This window comes from Ostrinia nubilalis, chromosome 12 (genome assembly GCF_963855985.1).
Source record: "Ostrinia nubilalis chromosome 12, ilOstNubi1.1, whole genome shotgun sequence".
In the NCBI taxonomy this organism is placed as follows: Eukaryota; Metazoa; Arthropoda; class Insecta; order Lepidoptera; family Crambidae; genus Ostrinia; species Ostrinia nubilalis.
In genome coordinates this window covers 3,360,144-3,372,736 of record NC_087099.1, presented here as the reverse complement: position 1 = coordinate 3,372,736, position 12,593 = coordinate 3,360,144, and the positions used below count along the sequence as shown (strand labels likewise).

Genomic DNA, 12,593 nt, shown 5'->3' with positions numbered 1-12,593 from the left:
TATCAGGTAATAAATTGTTATAACGATTTAGGCATGCCTTTAAACTTTGAAATTGAACTTAAGGCTTCTAACTATTAATCACGCCAAGCTGGATGCTAATGAATTTCACTTGAAAACTTCGATTGCTCACTTTACTCACCTATTCCTTTATCTCCTGTATCAAATTACTTTTACATCACCTAATTTAGATATTACTATTATATTAACTAACTTAAAGAAAGGTTCTCAATACGGTGGCATGTTTTTCTTTAGATTATCTCATCTTTCAAATTTTTTTTACATTACCTAATAATATTGGATGTTACTATTCTATTACCTGACTTTAAAAGAGGAGGAAGTTCTCAATTCGGTGGCATGTATTTTCTTCAGAATGCGCTCCCTCCGATACCTATCAGTAGGCAAGTTGATCAGAAAGAGCATACGAGCTGAAGACTTCCTCGACTTCGGTGTGGACCTGGAAGACCTGAAGGTGTACGGGAGCACCATCAACCGCATAGAGTCGAGTGCCTTCCAGCATGTCCGGACTATCAAGACCTTGGACTTGTCGGAGAACGAGATTGACTTCATTGATCCGTTCGCTTTTGCTGAGGTGAGTGTGCGTAGATCAGAAGGAGAATAATAATCAAAAATCAAAAATATTTATTCAGTTTAGAGCACAAGTAGCACTTATGAACGTCAAAATGTAAATAATAAAAAAAGAAGGGCTACCTTGCCCTTATGGGGCACTTTACATGTCTCCTTATCGTAATTCCAAGCCGCCAATAAGTGGTCCTGAATGCCAAACAATGCATAAAGGCTTTCTTATTAGATACGTGAACAGAATGATATTTTAATAATGATCATTTAGGATCATGCGAGTGGTAGGTACTTAATTTCAAAGTCGCGCAAAAATTTATATTTTTGTCTATGAAATATACTTTTCCTTGCCACTTTTCTTTTCCATCCTCCACTTTTCAACGATGTTACGATTTAATGTTGCAATGTTACAATATTTGATGCCTTCTTTTTGCAGCTACACAGCCTCACAACTTTAAAATTGGCTAACGGTCTAGCGGAAACAGTAAAGATTCTACCTTTCGAGCCTTTAAAAGCTCTCATAGAGCTACAACATTTGGACCTCAGCAACAACAAGCTAAAGAACGTTCCTGACACCTCCTTCCACTTCTTGTACAAGTTGAAGTCTCTGAACCTTCAGGACAATGCTATTGACCACTTTTCCAAAGGAACACTTCAGGTAAAATCTAAGTTAAATACTAACTGCTTTAAGATAAACTGTGAAACTGTTACTTCCATTAAGGTAAGTGCCCCCTACTTCGGTATATTAAGGCTCTTACGACTTTAACATTTTATTTAAAAATAACCAAGCATGATATCAGTATGAAAGCTTTTGTATGCTAAAGTTTGGTCTTTTGACAGTAACTTAATACATAAATTATAGTTATATTGTTTGAACTTTTTTTAATATTAATTGTTCTGCGGACCTCTTGTTTGGATCCTGTTTCGTGATAAAATTTTGCTCTGTTTCTAAGTTCGTGAACTCATGTCCCCTATTTCGGGATAAGGTTTTATGCATCCAGTTAGGATATTTTAATAATGACTAAGGGTGTAATAAATTTAAAAACGATAATATAAATTTAGAATAAAATAATTATGTGAAATTGACGTTATTACATACCTGAAATATTCATAAGAAATAATGTGAGTCTAGCTAGGTACGTATCTACATATAATATTTTGATTTGTTAATTCTAACATTATGTGAAAATATTTATATAACCATTAGAAATGTGGGGGGGGGAACTTACCCCCCCCCCTTTCGTACCCATAAAATTTTGATTTGTTATTTGTAACGATAAGTATGTGAAAATACACACAAGCCATTAGATGCCAGGCGTGGGATTATGGGGAGGAGGGGGGGGGGGGCTCCCCATAATCCTACCCCTGAAACTGTTTTAAGTGTAGCCCCCCCCCCCTGAAAATAACCCCAGATACGCCAGTGACTCATAATAAAAAGTAAGTAATTAAGTAATTTCTTATGTAGGTAAGTATTAAAAACTAAAAAATATGTCGATTTCTTTGATGGTATGTGTCATAAAAATACCTAACACCATACATTTATATATCACGAACTTGGAAAAAGTAACAATAATGCGGTTCCTTGTTTCGTGATACTGATTATCCCAAATTCCCCAAGTAAAATTCATGGATTTTTGTCAAAATGTGTCAATTAACTATTATCTATCCCATATACAATACGAATAAACAAAGATAAATAAAACAAATCGAAATAAAACCAAAATTATGCTGATACTACTTATGCTAATTTATCTTAAAATTGGTCATTTATGTGAACTTCAAACTCGTGTCATATAAATTCTAGTGAACGAAACATATACCGAATTTAGGTCATGAGAAACTTAAATAAATGCATTATTTGTTTCAGAACTTACATTTAAATTATCATAAATAATTATTTAAAAACCAAGCATCAAAATGTTATCCATTATATCCTTGATTCGGTAGTGTCACGAAATAGGGGACACCCGAAAAATAATATGTACGCTATTTCGTGAGTCAATTAATCGCAATTTTAAAGGAATTCTACGTTTTCTTAAAACTTTTTTCTAAGCCAAATCAATTGTCAAGGAACACATGAAACCACTATTACAAGTTTTATTTAAATGGACGTTCCTTCGCCTTTTTATAAGCTTAAGAAGTTGGAGCGCTAACCTTACGGTGAGAGCAACCTTTGCAAGCCGCACGGATGTTTTTGGCTCTCTGAGAGTTTGAAGCTTCGTATTGCTCTCATTTTTGGCACCACAATGTTGGTACTTGGTTTTTTGGATAGCTTAAATAATAGAGTTTTTGTAGTAATGAAGAATTTTTATAAATAATATTCCATTTGCTTATTATTTGAGCTAGAAAAAAAACTTACGAACTTACGTACTATCACGAACTAGTAGCCGTTTACCTTATCTGAGTTTTACATTAAAATGTACTCGTTACTAAATTATATTTTTCTTTTTTTAAAGGGTGACATTCACCACCAGCTACAAAGCATTTGTTTATCCCTGAACCAAATGAACCAAATAGTTCAACACACGTTTGTGGAGCTGAAAGAACTACAAGAAATCCTAATAGAAGACAACTTGATAGAATCGATTCAGAGGCGAGCATTTACCAGCTTGGACAATGTGAAAGTGATCAAACTGAAAGGGAACAGAATTTACGAGATCTTTGATGAAGCCTTCCAGAATATTCCGGCTTTAAATGAGTACGTATAGCAAATTTTATTGGACCTTCGAGCCGGATAATTTGGCAATATTTTTTTTCTCAAAACCACTGAATGGTGCTTTAACTTCCTTAAGCACTTAAAATTCCAAAGTTTAGCGCTCTTATCCTCATTTCAGATAATAATAACTATGTATCTCTTAATTTTTCTTTTTTCAGATTGGACATCTCGTTCAACCAACTGAACACATTTAGATTCTCAATCTTCGACCAAGTCGGTTCGGCTGCTGCTCTCAAAGTAAACGTTTCCCATAACAGAATGGTTTCCCTGAGGGACTCTAATGCACACAGTTTCCTATACAGCTCTGAGTTTTACCAACCGAAAGTGCAAAGTGAGTATAAAAATATTTAGTAACCAGTACTTAGTCTATGTGGAAGAAAATTGTGCTTTATTAATATTTTCTTCGTCTGCTTTTTTGCTTCTGCTTTAGCAGGATTAGTCACTGAAGAAACACCTCTTGAGCCAGAAGGTGATAAAGATTAGGCTTTTGTTTTGTTTTTATGTTTTTTAATGATTTCGTTAATTTCTTAATATTTTATCTGTTTATTTCTTTCTGCTTCTTCTAATCAGGATTAGTATCTGAGGATGAACCTCACGTAACTGAAGGTGACATCATCTTTTTATTTCTTCTTCTTCAGTTTCTTATTTTGTTTGATTTATTTATTCATTGTTGATTCTTTTTTGTTTTGCTACACGCGCAGGCCTAATATCTGACGAAGATATTTCTATGGCAGAAGGTGACTTTGTTATTTATTTTGTCCGTCCTGTTTTTTAACGATCGTCGTCTATCTGTATTCTGTACGTATAAATATTTTCAATACTTTTGAAAAACTAAATAACAATATCTTGTTTCAGGTCTCGGGATAGTATCTGTAAACATCAGAGTGATGGATTTCTCTCACAACAATATATCTGAAATCGCTCCTTATTACTTCAGGTGATTTTTAATGCATATTATTATAATGGTCTTCAATTGTTCTCTATCTATTTTCCCTTTCTACATAACCAAAGATTACATATTTTTATCGTGTAAATTAATTGATTGACACGGTTTTTCTTTCTTACAGACATGCAGATTTTACTCTGGCCGAATTGTACCTCTCTCACAACCTGTTAAGAAATATTACAAGGGATGTGTTCGGTTCTTTGGCAGCCCTACAGTATTTGGACCTTTCGCATAATCAGATCTATCACATGGAATACGATTGCTTTGCTCGAGCCAAAGCATTACAGGTAACTTTGAAACTGTTAAATTCAAATTGATTAGAAAATTTATTCTGGGCTTCACGAATTTAAAGTCAAAATTGTGTTTCAGATAATAGATTTATCCCACAACTACTTGACTGAACTACCCGTGCAAGTTTTCCACGAGATGCCATCTTTGATTTCTTTGGACCTCTCAAACAACCGCATTAGAAATTTGGCAGATAATCTGATTGTTTCGCCCCTTTTGGAGAGGTAAGTCTTACGTCTTTTAACTCATAGTTTTACAGATCATACAAAGGCAGGAAGGTGTTTAGTATTCTCATATTTTTCGTGAAACAATGTTTCATAGGATACCTTACTGTCTTGATTACCCAATCGTGTTGGATTGAGCTGATATCAAAAGGTCATGGATCGGATTTAGTGTTTGTTGGTTTCTTTCTTTTTCTGAGCCAATACTGAAATAATTATCTGGGTCTAGCTCAGCCTTTAAACCAACTTTATGAAGCGACTTTAATATCAAATTTTAACCATTTCTAGACTTGATCTCTCCAACAACTACCTATCGCGGGTGCCCACCAACTGCTTATCCCCGTCCACCGCAGCTAACCTCGTGGAGCTAGACTTGAGTGGTAACACCATCCCAGCCATCTCCATGGCTGACTTCGTCCAAAGATACCGGGTAAGTCATTACCTAAGACTAAGGCCACACTACAGCAAATGGGTGTCAAAGTTTAGCAAAACTGAAATAATTGCTGTATTAAATTTGAAATACCAGCTCAATTTTTATGCCTACATCCAAATAATTGTGACTATGGCCACCTGTTATTTCGCAAAATACACAAGCACCCAGCTTAGTAGTGTGGCGTTACAATGAAGGCTTCTACATAATGACAAAAATATTCTTCAAGGAGAGTTCCTATGTACAGGCCTTGTTTTACTACACGGCTTTGAGTGAAGCTTTCACCAGGGTAACCCTGAGTTTGATACTAACTGCTTGACTTGTGACGTGTTTTTTCAGTGTAAATAGGTACCTGATTTAAAGTGATATTGAAGTGTCCTTACCCTAATATTTTGTTATAGACTAAGTCAGGGCTTCCCACACTGGGTATCGCGACGCCCTGGGGCGTCGCGGCATTATCCCAAGGGCGCCGTGATGCGATTGAAAATAAATGTAGATAAAGAGATGAAAGTGGATTTCCGTTCTTGATCCCCGTTTTATCATAAAAATATGTACATAATCGAACAATAAATTGATTAGCTAACCTTGTCCTCATCCAAACCACTTAGTCTATGACCCCGTGTGCCAACTAACCGTAGTGCCAGCGTAGTAGCTAATTGTGCATGTCCGTCAGACTGACCAGAGCGACTGGCAGGAGGAGCCGGACTACAGCGAGGAGTACATGTACCATACTGCACGACGGGACCACACGAGGGTGTACCACCAAAAAAAACAGTACCACCAGAACTCGCTGTATAAGGTAGGTTGTGGACGGTGTAGACGCTGGTTTAGTATAGAGACAGCGTCATACTTAGAGAATGGAAGCGTGATTTATAATTTACATAAATTTGAAACTCTAGTTCACGTATTTCTGTTTTTTTTTCTTTTACCAAATTGAAATATCAGAGGCTAATCTCGATGCCCAAATGAGGAATGTTGGCAACTTTCTGAAAAATTATAATTTCCTTGAACTGGCGTCTACATTCAAATTTGTCATCCTGTAGATTTCCTTCGAGTTTTACTGTAGCTAGCTGCATTTTTGTTGTTTTATATTGCATCCGTTTTGTTTGTTGTTTTTTGATTTGACACTAACATTTAAGCATTAAGCAACTTTTATGATTTATAGATTTCTCAAAATTCTGAATGAATGATTTTCTCTATTAGGTACTTTAAGACCACCTACTTATCATTTTTAATCATGTAACTTACTCTATGTAGGTTCTTCATTTTGAGTACAAAACGTTAGGTAAGTTTAATTTTGATTTTGGACTCAAGATCTCAATCTATTTCAGTCTTTATTGAGCCTGGACCTCTCCGACAACCATTTGGTCCGAATCGAAGGCAACACTTTCTCGGTGCTGCCCAAGCTGCGCTGGTTGGACCTCAGCAACAACTCGCCTTTCAACAGTGGGGAGCGAGGAGTGAGCGTCTTCAAGGGTCTGGAGAGGAGACTCTTCCATTTGGGACTGAAGAACGTCAGCCTTACCACTGTAAGTTATTTATCAGAACTAGCTGCTTTAAAGGTAATGTTTTACTGGTGACTATGACCAGCAGTGGATATTGGTAAATTTGTATTTGGCCAAATCTGGAAGAATACTAAATTTTGCAATTGCAAAAGAAACATTAATTTGCTTCTTTCAAAATCAGCTTTATTCACTGTGCCTTTTGTCTTTTAAGAGCTGTTTCACACAATGTGATCTTCATTTTCAGGTGCCATCCATGCTTCTAACAAAATTGAAGAGCTTGGATCTGTCTTACAACAATCTTCCAACGATCCCGTTGGATACCACAGCCAACCTAACCGGTTTGAGGAAAATTGATCTGTCATACAACGACCTAACCACAGTGCCAGTGGTAAGTAATGGAAACATTTTAGAATGAGTTTTCATAGCTCAAAAGTTATTGATGCCAATGGTTATGATGATCCTCATATTACTATTATTTTAGGCTGTACAATCTCTCAACGACTTACGATGGCTATCACTATCTGGCAATCCCGTCACGGCTCTCATGAACAACAGCCTCTATGGAGTATCATCACGGCTGGAATACCTCGACGTGACCAAGCTGAAGTTAAGAATTCTGGAGGTGAGTAACATCTTTGCATTTTTCAAGAATTTTTCAATTGTGACTGCATTTCTAAAAATGCAAATTATTATAGATCCTCTAGCTCGCGATCAATCAGCCTAAACCTTATTGTTCTCATTCAAATTTCAGCATGGAGTATTCGGCAAGATGTACGCTCTACGAACCCTAAAGATTTCAACCTCCCCCGATTTAAGAGAATTCAACGTCCCCCGAATGCTGGCTTATAACGCGGCGTTGGAAAACTTATACGTAGACGTGGAGTACAGTCCAGAGTTTGGACAGCAGATGAGCGCGGCGTTACCTTGCAAGCTCAACAACATCACCATTACTGGACGATCTTTGGTGTCGCTAGCTCCTTATCTGTTGTTTGTAAGTATTCCATCCTATCTTTCTACGATTTCATTAACAACATTGTCATCATCATCTTTTCTATTTGTTACTACTATCTTTAATTTTTTCCCAGGGTGTTCACTCTAAAGTGCTACGGCTTACGGTCTTCAACACGAGTATAGAAGAAATCGAGAGTCAGACCTTCTGGAAGCCAGGTCGCATCAGAAACTTGACCCTGGACCTTCGCTCCAACTACATAACGAAGGTCTCTAACCCCGCCCAGAAAGACTGGCCTGGGGTGCCCAACAATATGTTCCTCCATGACATATTAATATCAGGGAACCCCCTGATTTGTGATTGTGGAATTGGGTAAGAAGACAGACAGGCACTTTTTGAATTGACATTGAAGACTTGAGCTTATACTCAAATCATTGATGTATTTTCAGATGGATAGAAGCATGGGACAGGAAACGAAGACAGTACTTATGTAACAGTCCATTTAACTGCGTCGCAACTAGAGACGACGTCAGGTTTGCGTCATGCCCGCTAAATGATAACAGAACTCTCGTTGATGTAAGTATTGTCATTTTTAAGGATAGAGTCAGTTACGCGACCAACGACATCAGGTAATCGTAGGAAGGCATTGATATAATTTTTCCATTTGGTTTCAGGTTATGCAAAGAGACCTGGACTGCAGTTATAACAAAGGATTTTTCAGTTCACCCAACTTGTACATTATTATAGGAATGTCGTTTTTAACGTACCTGTACATTTGAGGGTTGTTTTGGATGCTTGGGGTTTACGAAGAGTTCTACCGAATTTTAGCAAGAGTGTACCAATTTTAGACGATTTTCGAGGATTTATGATCCTATTGGGTTTATGAATTGAAAATTGGTGCCATCTTGTTCATACATGTATACTGATGTGTACAGGTGTAAATAGACCAGTCAAAAATAGAGTATCATCTGATAAATAACGCCAAGTAAGGAGTGAGATTATCGGAATGGAATATTAAGTATTGTACCTGTTTAAGTGGCCTAAACTGCATTCAAAAATCTCTTGAGGTATACCTTAAAGCCAAGTCATAGTGGTAGTGATGGACAAAGTTGCCCAAAGGCATCAAGTGAGGATATGCAAGAATCAGTGACTTTTATATTAAGTGGTTGAGTAATCTAGTGAAGCCTACTAAATTGTGATTTACCGTTTAAATGGAGGAGAGTGATCTCAAGGGATTGATTCTAGAAACGTTTTAAATATTTTAATAATTTTATTCCGTAATGTTTGTTATTGGTTTCGCGTGTGTAGATTTAAGGTTTATTTTATACGCGTTTCGTGCACAGCCTTTTGTGTTTTTTCTTATTTATGAAAAATAAAGTCCAAAGGTGCGTCGATCGATCATCATTAGTGTGGAAGTGCACTTAAATGTGTCTTAGGTGTTGCATTTACGTCAGTGTTAAGATAAGTTCACATGAAAGCAATGACTTAATTACGATAAAAGTCTATTTAGTTAGACTGTCGCTCGAATGATGTGTTCGTCCATTTAAGGTTAATAATGTTATTTATAGGATATTTGTTTGTCTTATAGAAATCTAGATGTAAATTTACAACATCATCTTAACGATTCTGTATTTTTATCCTTACTTTCTTCGTCTTTTCTCGTCGCCTTTATTAGTAATCATTAATAGAACCTATTTAGAGTCACACATTGTCCGATTTTGTCAGGTAATCAGGTCTAATGGCCACGCCCATATCTTATGGCTCTCTAAAGTTCGCAGTTGGAAAAGGACCGGCTTTTTGACTGAAGTTCAACGTCAATTCGAACGAAAACTGAATATTATCATCAAAAATCTAACAATGTGTTGGTATACAAAATTAGTATCAAAAAATGTACAAAAAAGTTTTCCATTCCAGATATCACACTAATAATGGTTAACTTTATGACGCTTGATCCTATTTACTAATTAGGCTCTAATATTTTCATTGTTTAGCTGTTTACAAATTCTATCTGGTTAACTCGTTGAAAACATATTTTATTACATATATCTATTGATGTGTCAGTAGCTGTTTCTATCTACAAAGCATGCTGTATCATATACATTGTCATTGTACGTATAAATTAGGAATTTATTGACTGAATTTAAGTATTTCAGAGCTATTTCGCTGGTATACTTATTATAAGAGTTGTTTGTATTGTATGGTATCCGAAGTGGCTTATTTAAATTATATTTTATTGAGTGCTTCTGCAATAGTTTTTTCTGTTTTTTATTTTTGCGAACGGACAACTACAATCTCACCTTTTGGTGTTCAAATAAAAATGACTGTTACTTTGTGAACATTAAGGTTTTTTTAAGCAATATTATGTAGTCGTACGATGTGGTTCGCAAGATCTTTTAACACTTTTGCACGCTAGCTGTTTTTATATTTTAATCGTTTTGTTTCGGAACAATATGCATGTTGTAGCTTGAAGTTATTATCTAATGAGTAAATTCAATTACCTCTTCTTCAGTGGTCCAGTTCGATTGTGGTAGCAGGCCTACAAGTTCACTTTTGTTTTCAATGTCATAGGTATGATGCAATCCACTTATATCGGCTACAGTTACTATATTACAAGTTCCAAGTTTGACATTGAAAACGAAAGGATGTCGTTGAAACAATGAATATATTTTGTGATATAATATTACTCTAATCCTTCTATTTTTGATAAAGCCTACAATGAGTATTGCTGACCTGAACGGGAATTGTATAGCAAATTATCACTAAACTAATACAGCTTCTATAACGTAGCTTACAGTATCGCAGTCAATTGAACGATCATAAATAGAATTTAACTAAACCGTTGTATAAAATAACTGTTACGCAGATTTTCCATTTCTATAGCTATTTCAAGTTATAGGTCTATAGATTTAATAGATGCTTGTTAATGTTTCATAATAAGAAAGTCTCATTAAATTTACCTTCTTTAATACCTTCAAGAATATCTGTATTTTTGGTAAGATACACAAGAGTAGTGACTTGCCTTTCTACTTACAATATTTCAGTGAGTGTAAGTATTCAAGAATCAGTTACTTGCATAGGTTAAAGGGATGTTCCTAAATTGGTTAAAGGTGTACCGTGTTAACGACGAATATTTACAGGTTTCTTATCAACTGTTTGTTAGTTTTGAGTCTAGTTTAGCAATACTTTTTTGGGTTAGTTGGTGATTGATTACTTGAGAACCTACGCTCATTATTTGTCTACTGTCTCAGTAATGTATAGTTCTTGTACGACCTATAAATTGAATCTTAAGATAGACTAACTCCTCAGCAAGGTCCTATTGTGATAGACATAGCAAGTGCCAATGAATGGATTATTTACATAACCAATATCCATATTAAATATCTATACAAATACATTTAAAAATATTTTACTTTGCAACTGCTTTCGATATTTAAAATTTGTTTAAAATTAAAATAAATCAATATCATGTTTGAAATTAAATTGTTTATCGTTGTTGTCATAATTTATGTTGTCATGTTAAATTACGATTAAAATAACATTCGGTCCAAATATAATGATTATGATTTCTTTGAAACATCCTTTCAAACTTTGTTTTTAAACATAAATATTAAATAATATTTATTTTTGTTATAAAAGAGTGCCGCTTCACGTAGTCTACGGGATTAGTAACTGTATTGATCAGTATTTTCTACTATCTATTGCTATAGAACGTCTGAACTTCGGTATGAGCAAAAGGGATAGGTACCTATATCGATTTGAAAATACGGATAATTGTAAGTTTCAATCCCGTTGTTCCTGATACAAATGCATCTTGCGAAGAGTGTGCCATATGACCAAAGGTATCCTCTAATGAAAACGGTTGGTTACCTACTTATACCATGTGGCAAACCCTACGCTTGCTGTTTTTTATAATTATTAGATCGTAAAGCGGCACTAATATAAAGAAGTATATTTTTGGCAAAGTTTGAAGGGGTAAATTAATCGTGATAAAGCTGTAAATAATATTTATTGAAGCGAACAATGCAAGTAAGCGAATTTGTGGAGTAATTCTTTGAGGGATGGGGACAAGGAACGATTTTGTCTTCACTACTTTAACAAATCTACTAAATAGTGTGGAATAAATAGGTAATCATTGAATTATTAGCGTATCAATAAATTATTACGTAAATTGAAATTTGTTTCATTGCATAAATAATACAGTAAATGACTCTACAATTTAGTATCTTAGCTACCCCTACCTACATTTGTAGCATTTCAGACTTGGTAATGCAATAAACAACCTCTTGAAACATAGCTTATTATTAAACATTATTATTTAACACATCTTGAAATATACCTTAACTTTCTTTTAAACTCATAAACATCTCCAGCAATAGACTTAGCAAATTACATTTTTGCACTATCAAGACTTTTCCTTTGAAGTCAATTTTCTTTCCAAAGATCCTTACGATTTCCCAATCAACCTGGTACCAACTTATAAATACAAAGGTACCTATTTATTTTAATGTTACTCTTATTATATCTGAGAGTCCAATTCTCTATCCGACTACGACGTTTCTTCAACAATATCAGCGTTCGAAAAGACATAGTATTGTATTAACTACGAGTACATTTATCAAATTAGAAAAACCTATAATAGAGGAAAGCGCTTGTAAGTAATCGGCGACCTCGGCCTGTGATCATGTCTAATACAAGTGTAATTGAATGAGACGCCCCGCAGGGCGGGGAATTGGACGACTTGCGCCAAACAATGTCGTTCTCTTTGACGCGTATTGCTTTGCGAGATTAAATATAGATTATAGTTCTTGCAACTTACGAAGGCGAGTGAGCTTTAATTATGTGTGTACGTGTAGGACATAACGATAGTGTAGTTTTAACGTAACGTAAGACAAAACTTTTGAAAAATGAACACTAATGAACAATAGCGAGCCACCACACATGTAAAGCTTACTCGCCTTCGTG

General features: G+C 35.3%; 1 protein-coding gene across 1 annotated transcript in view; it reads left to right on the top strand.

Moving 5' to 3' along the window:
- Positions 1–11,185, top strand: part of LOC135076807 (chaoptin) — a 73,984-nt gene extending 62,799 nt beyond the window's left edge. Inside the window, exons 11-29 of the mRNA XM_063971257.1 lie at positions 370–589; positions 1,013–1,234; positions 3,033–3,274; positions 3,451–3,623; positions 3,726–3,761; positions 3,863–3,898; positions 3,994–4,029; positions 4,148–4,229; positions 4,360–4,525; positions 4,608–4,750; positions 5,036–5,177; positions 5,851–5,976; positions 6,509–6,706; positions 6,927–7,070; positions 7,164–7,304; positions 7,434–7,673; positions 7,768–8,003; positions 8,081–8,207; positions 8,306–11,185. Coding sequence (XP_063827327.1) covers positions 370–589; positions 1,013–1,234; positions 3,033–3,274; positions 3,451–3,623; positions 3,726–3,761; positions 3,863–3,898; positions 3,994–4,029; positions 4,148–4,229; positions 4,360–4,525; positions 4,608–4,750; positions 5,036–5,177; positions 5,851–5,976; positions 6,509–6,706; positions 6,927–7,070; positions 7,164–7,304; positions 7,434–7,673; positions 7,768–8,003; positions 8,081–8,207; positions 8,306–8,410 — 2,815 coding nt within the window. The 3' untranslated portion in view covers positions 8,411–11,185. The remainder of the gene's footprint in view (positions 1–369; positions 590–1,012; positions 1,235–3,032; positions 3,275–3,450; positions 3,624–3,725; positions 3,762–3,862; positions 3,899–3,993; positions 4,030–4,147; positions 4,230–4,359; positions 4,526–4,607; positions 4,751–5,035; positions 5,178–5,850; positions 5,977–6,508; positions 6,707–6,926; positions 7,071–7,163; positions 7,305–7,433; positions 7,674–7,767; positions 8,004–8,080; positions 8,208–8,305) is intronic.
- Positions 11,186–12,593: the final 1,408 nt, after the last annotated feature.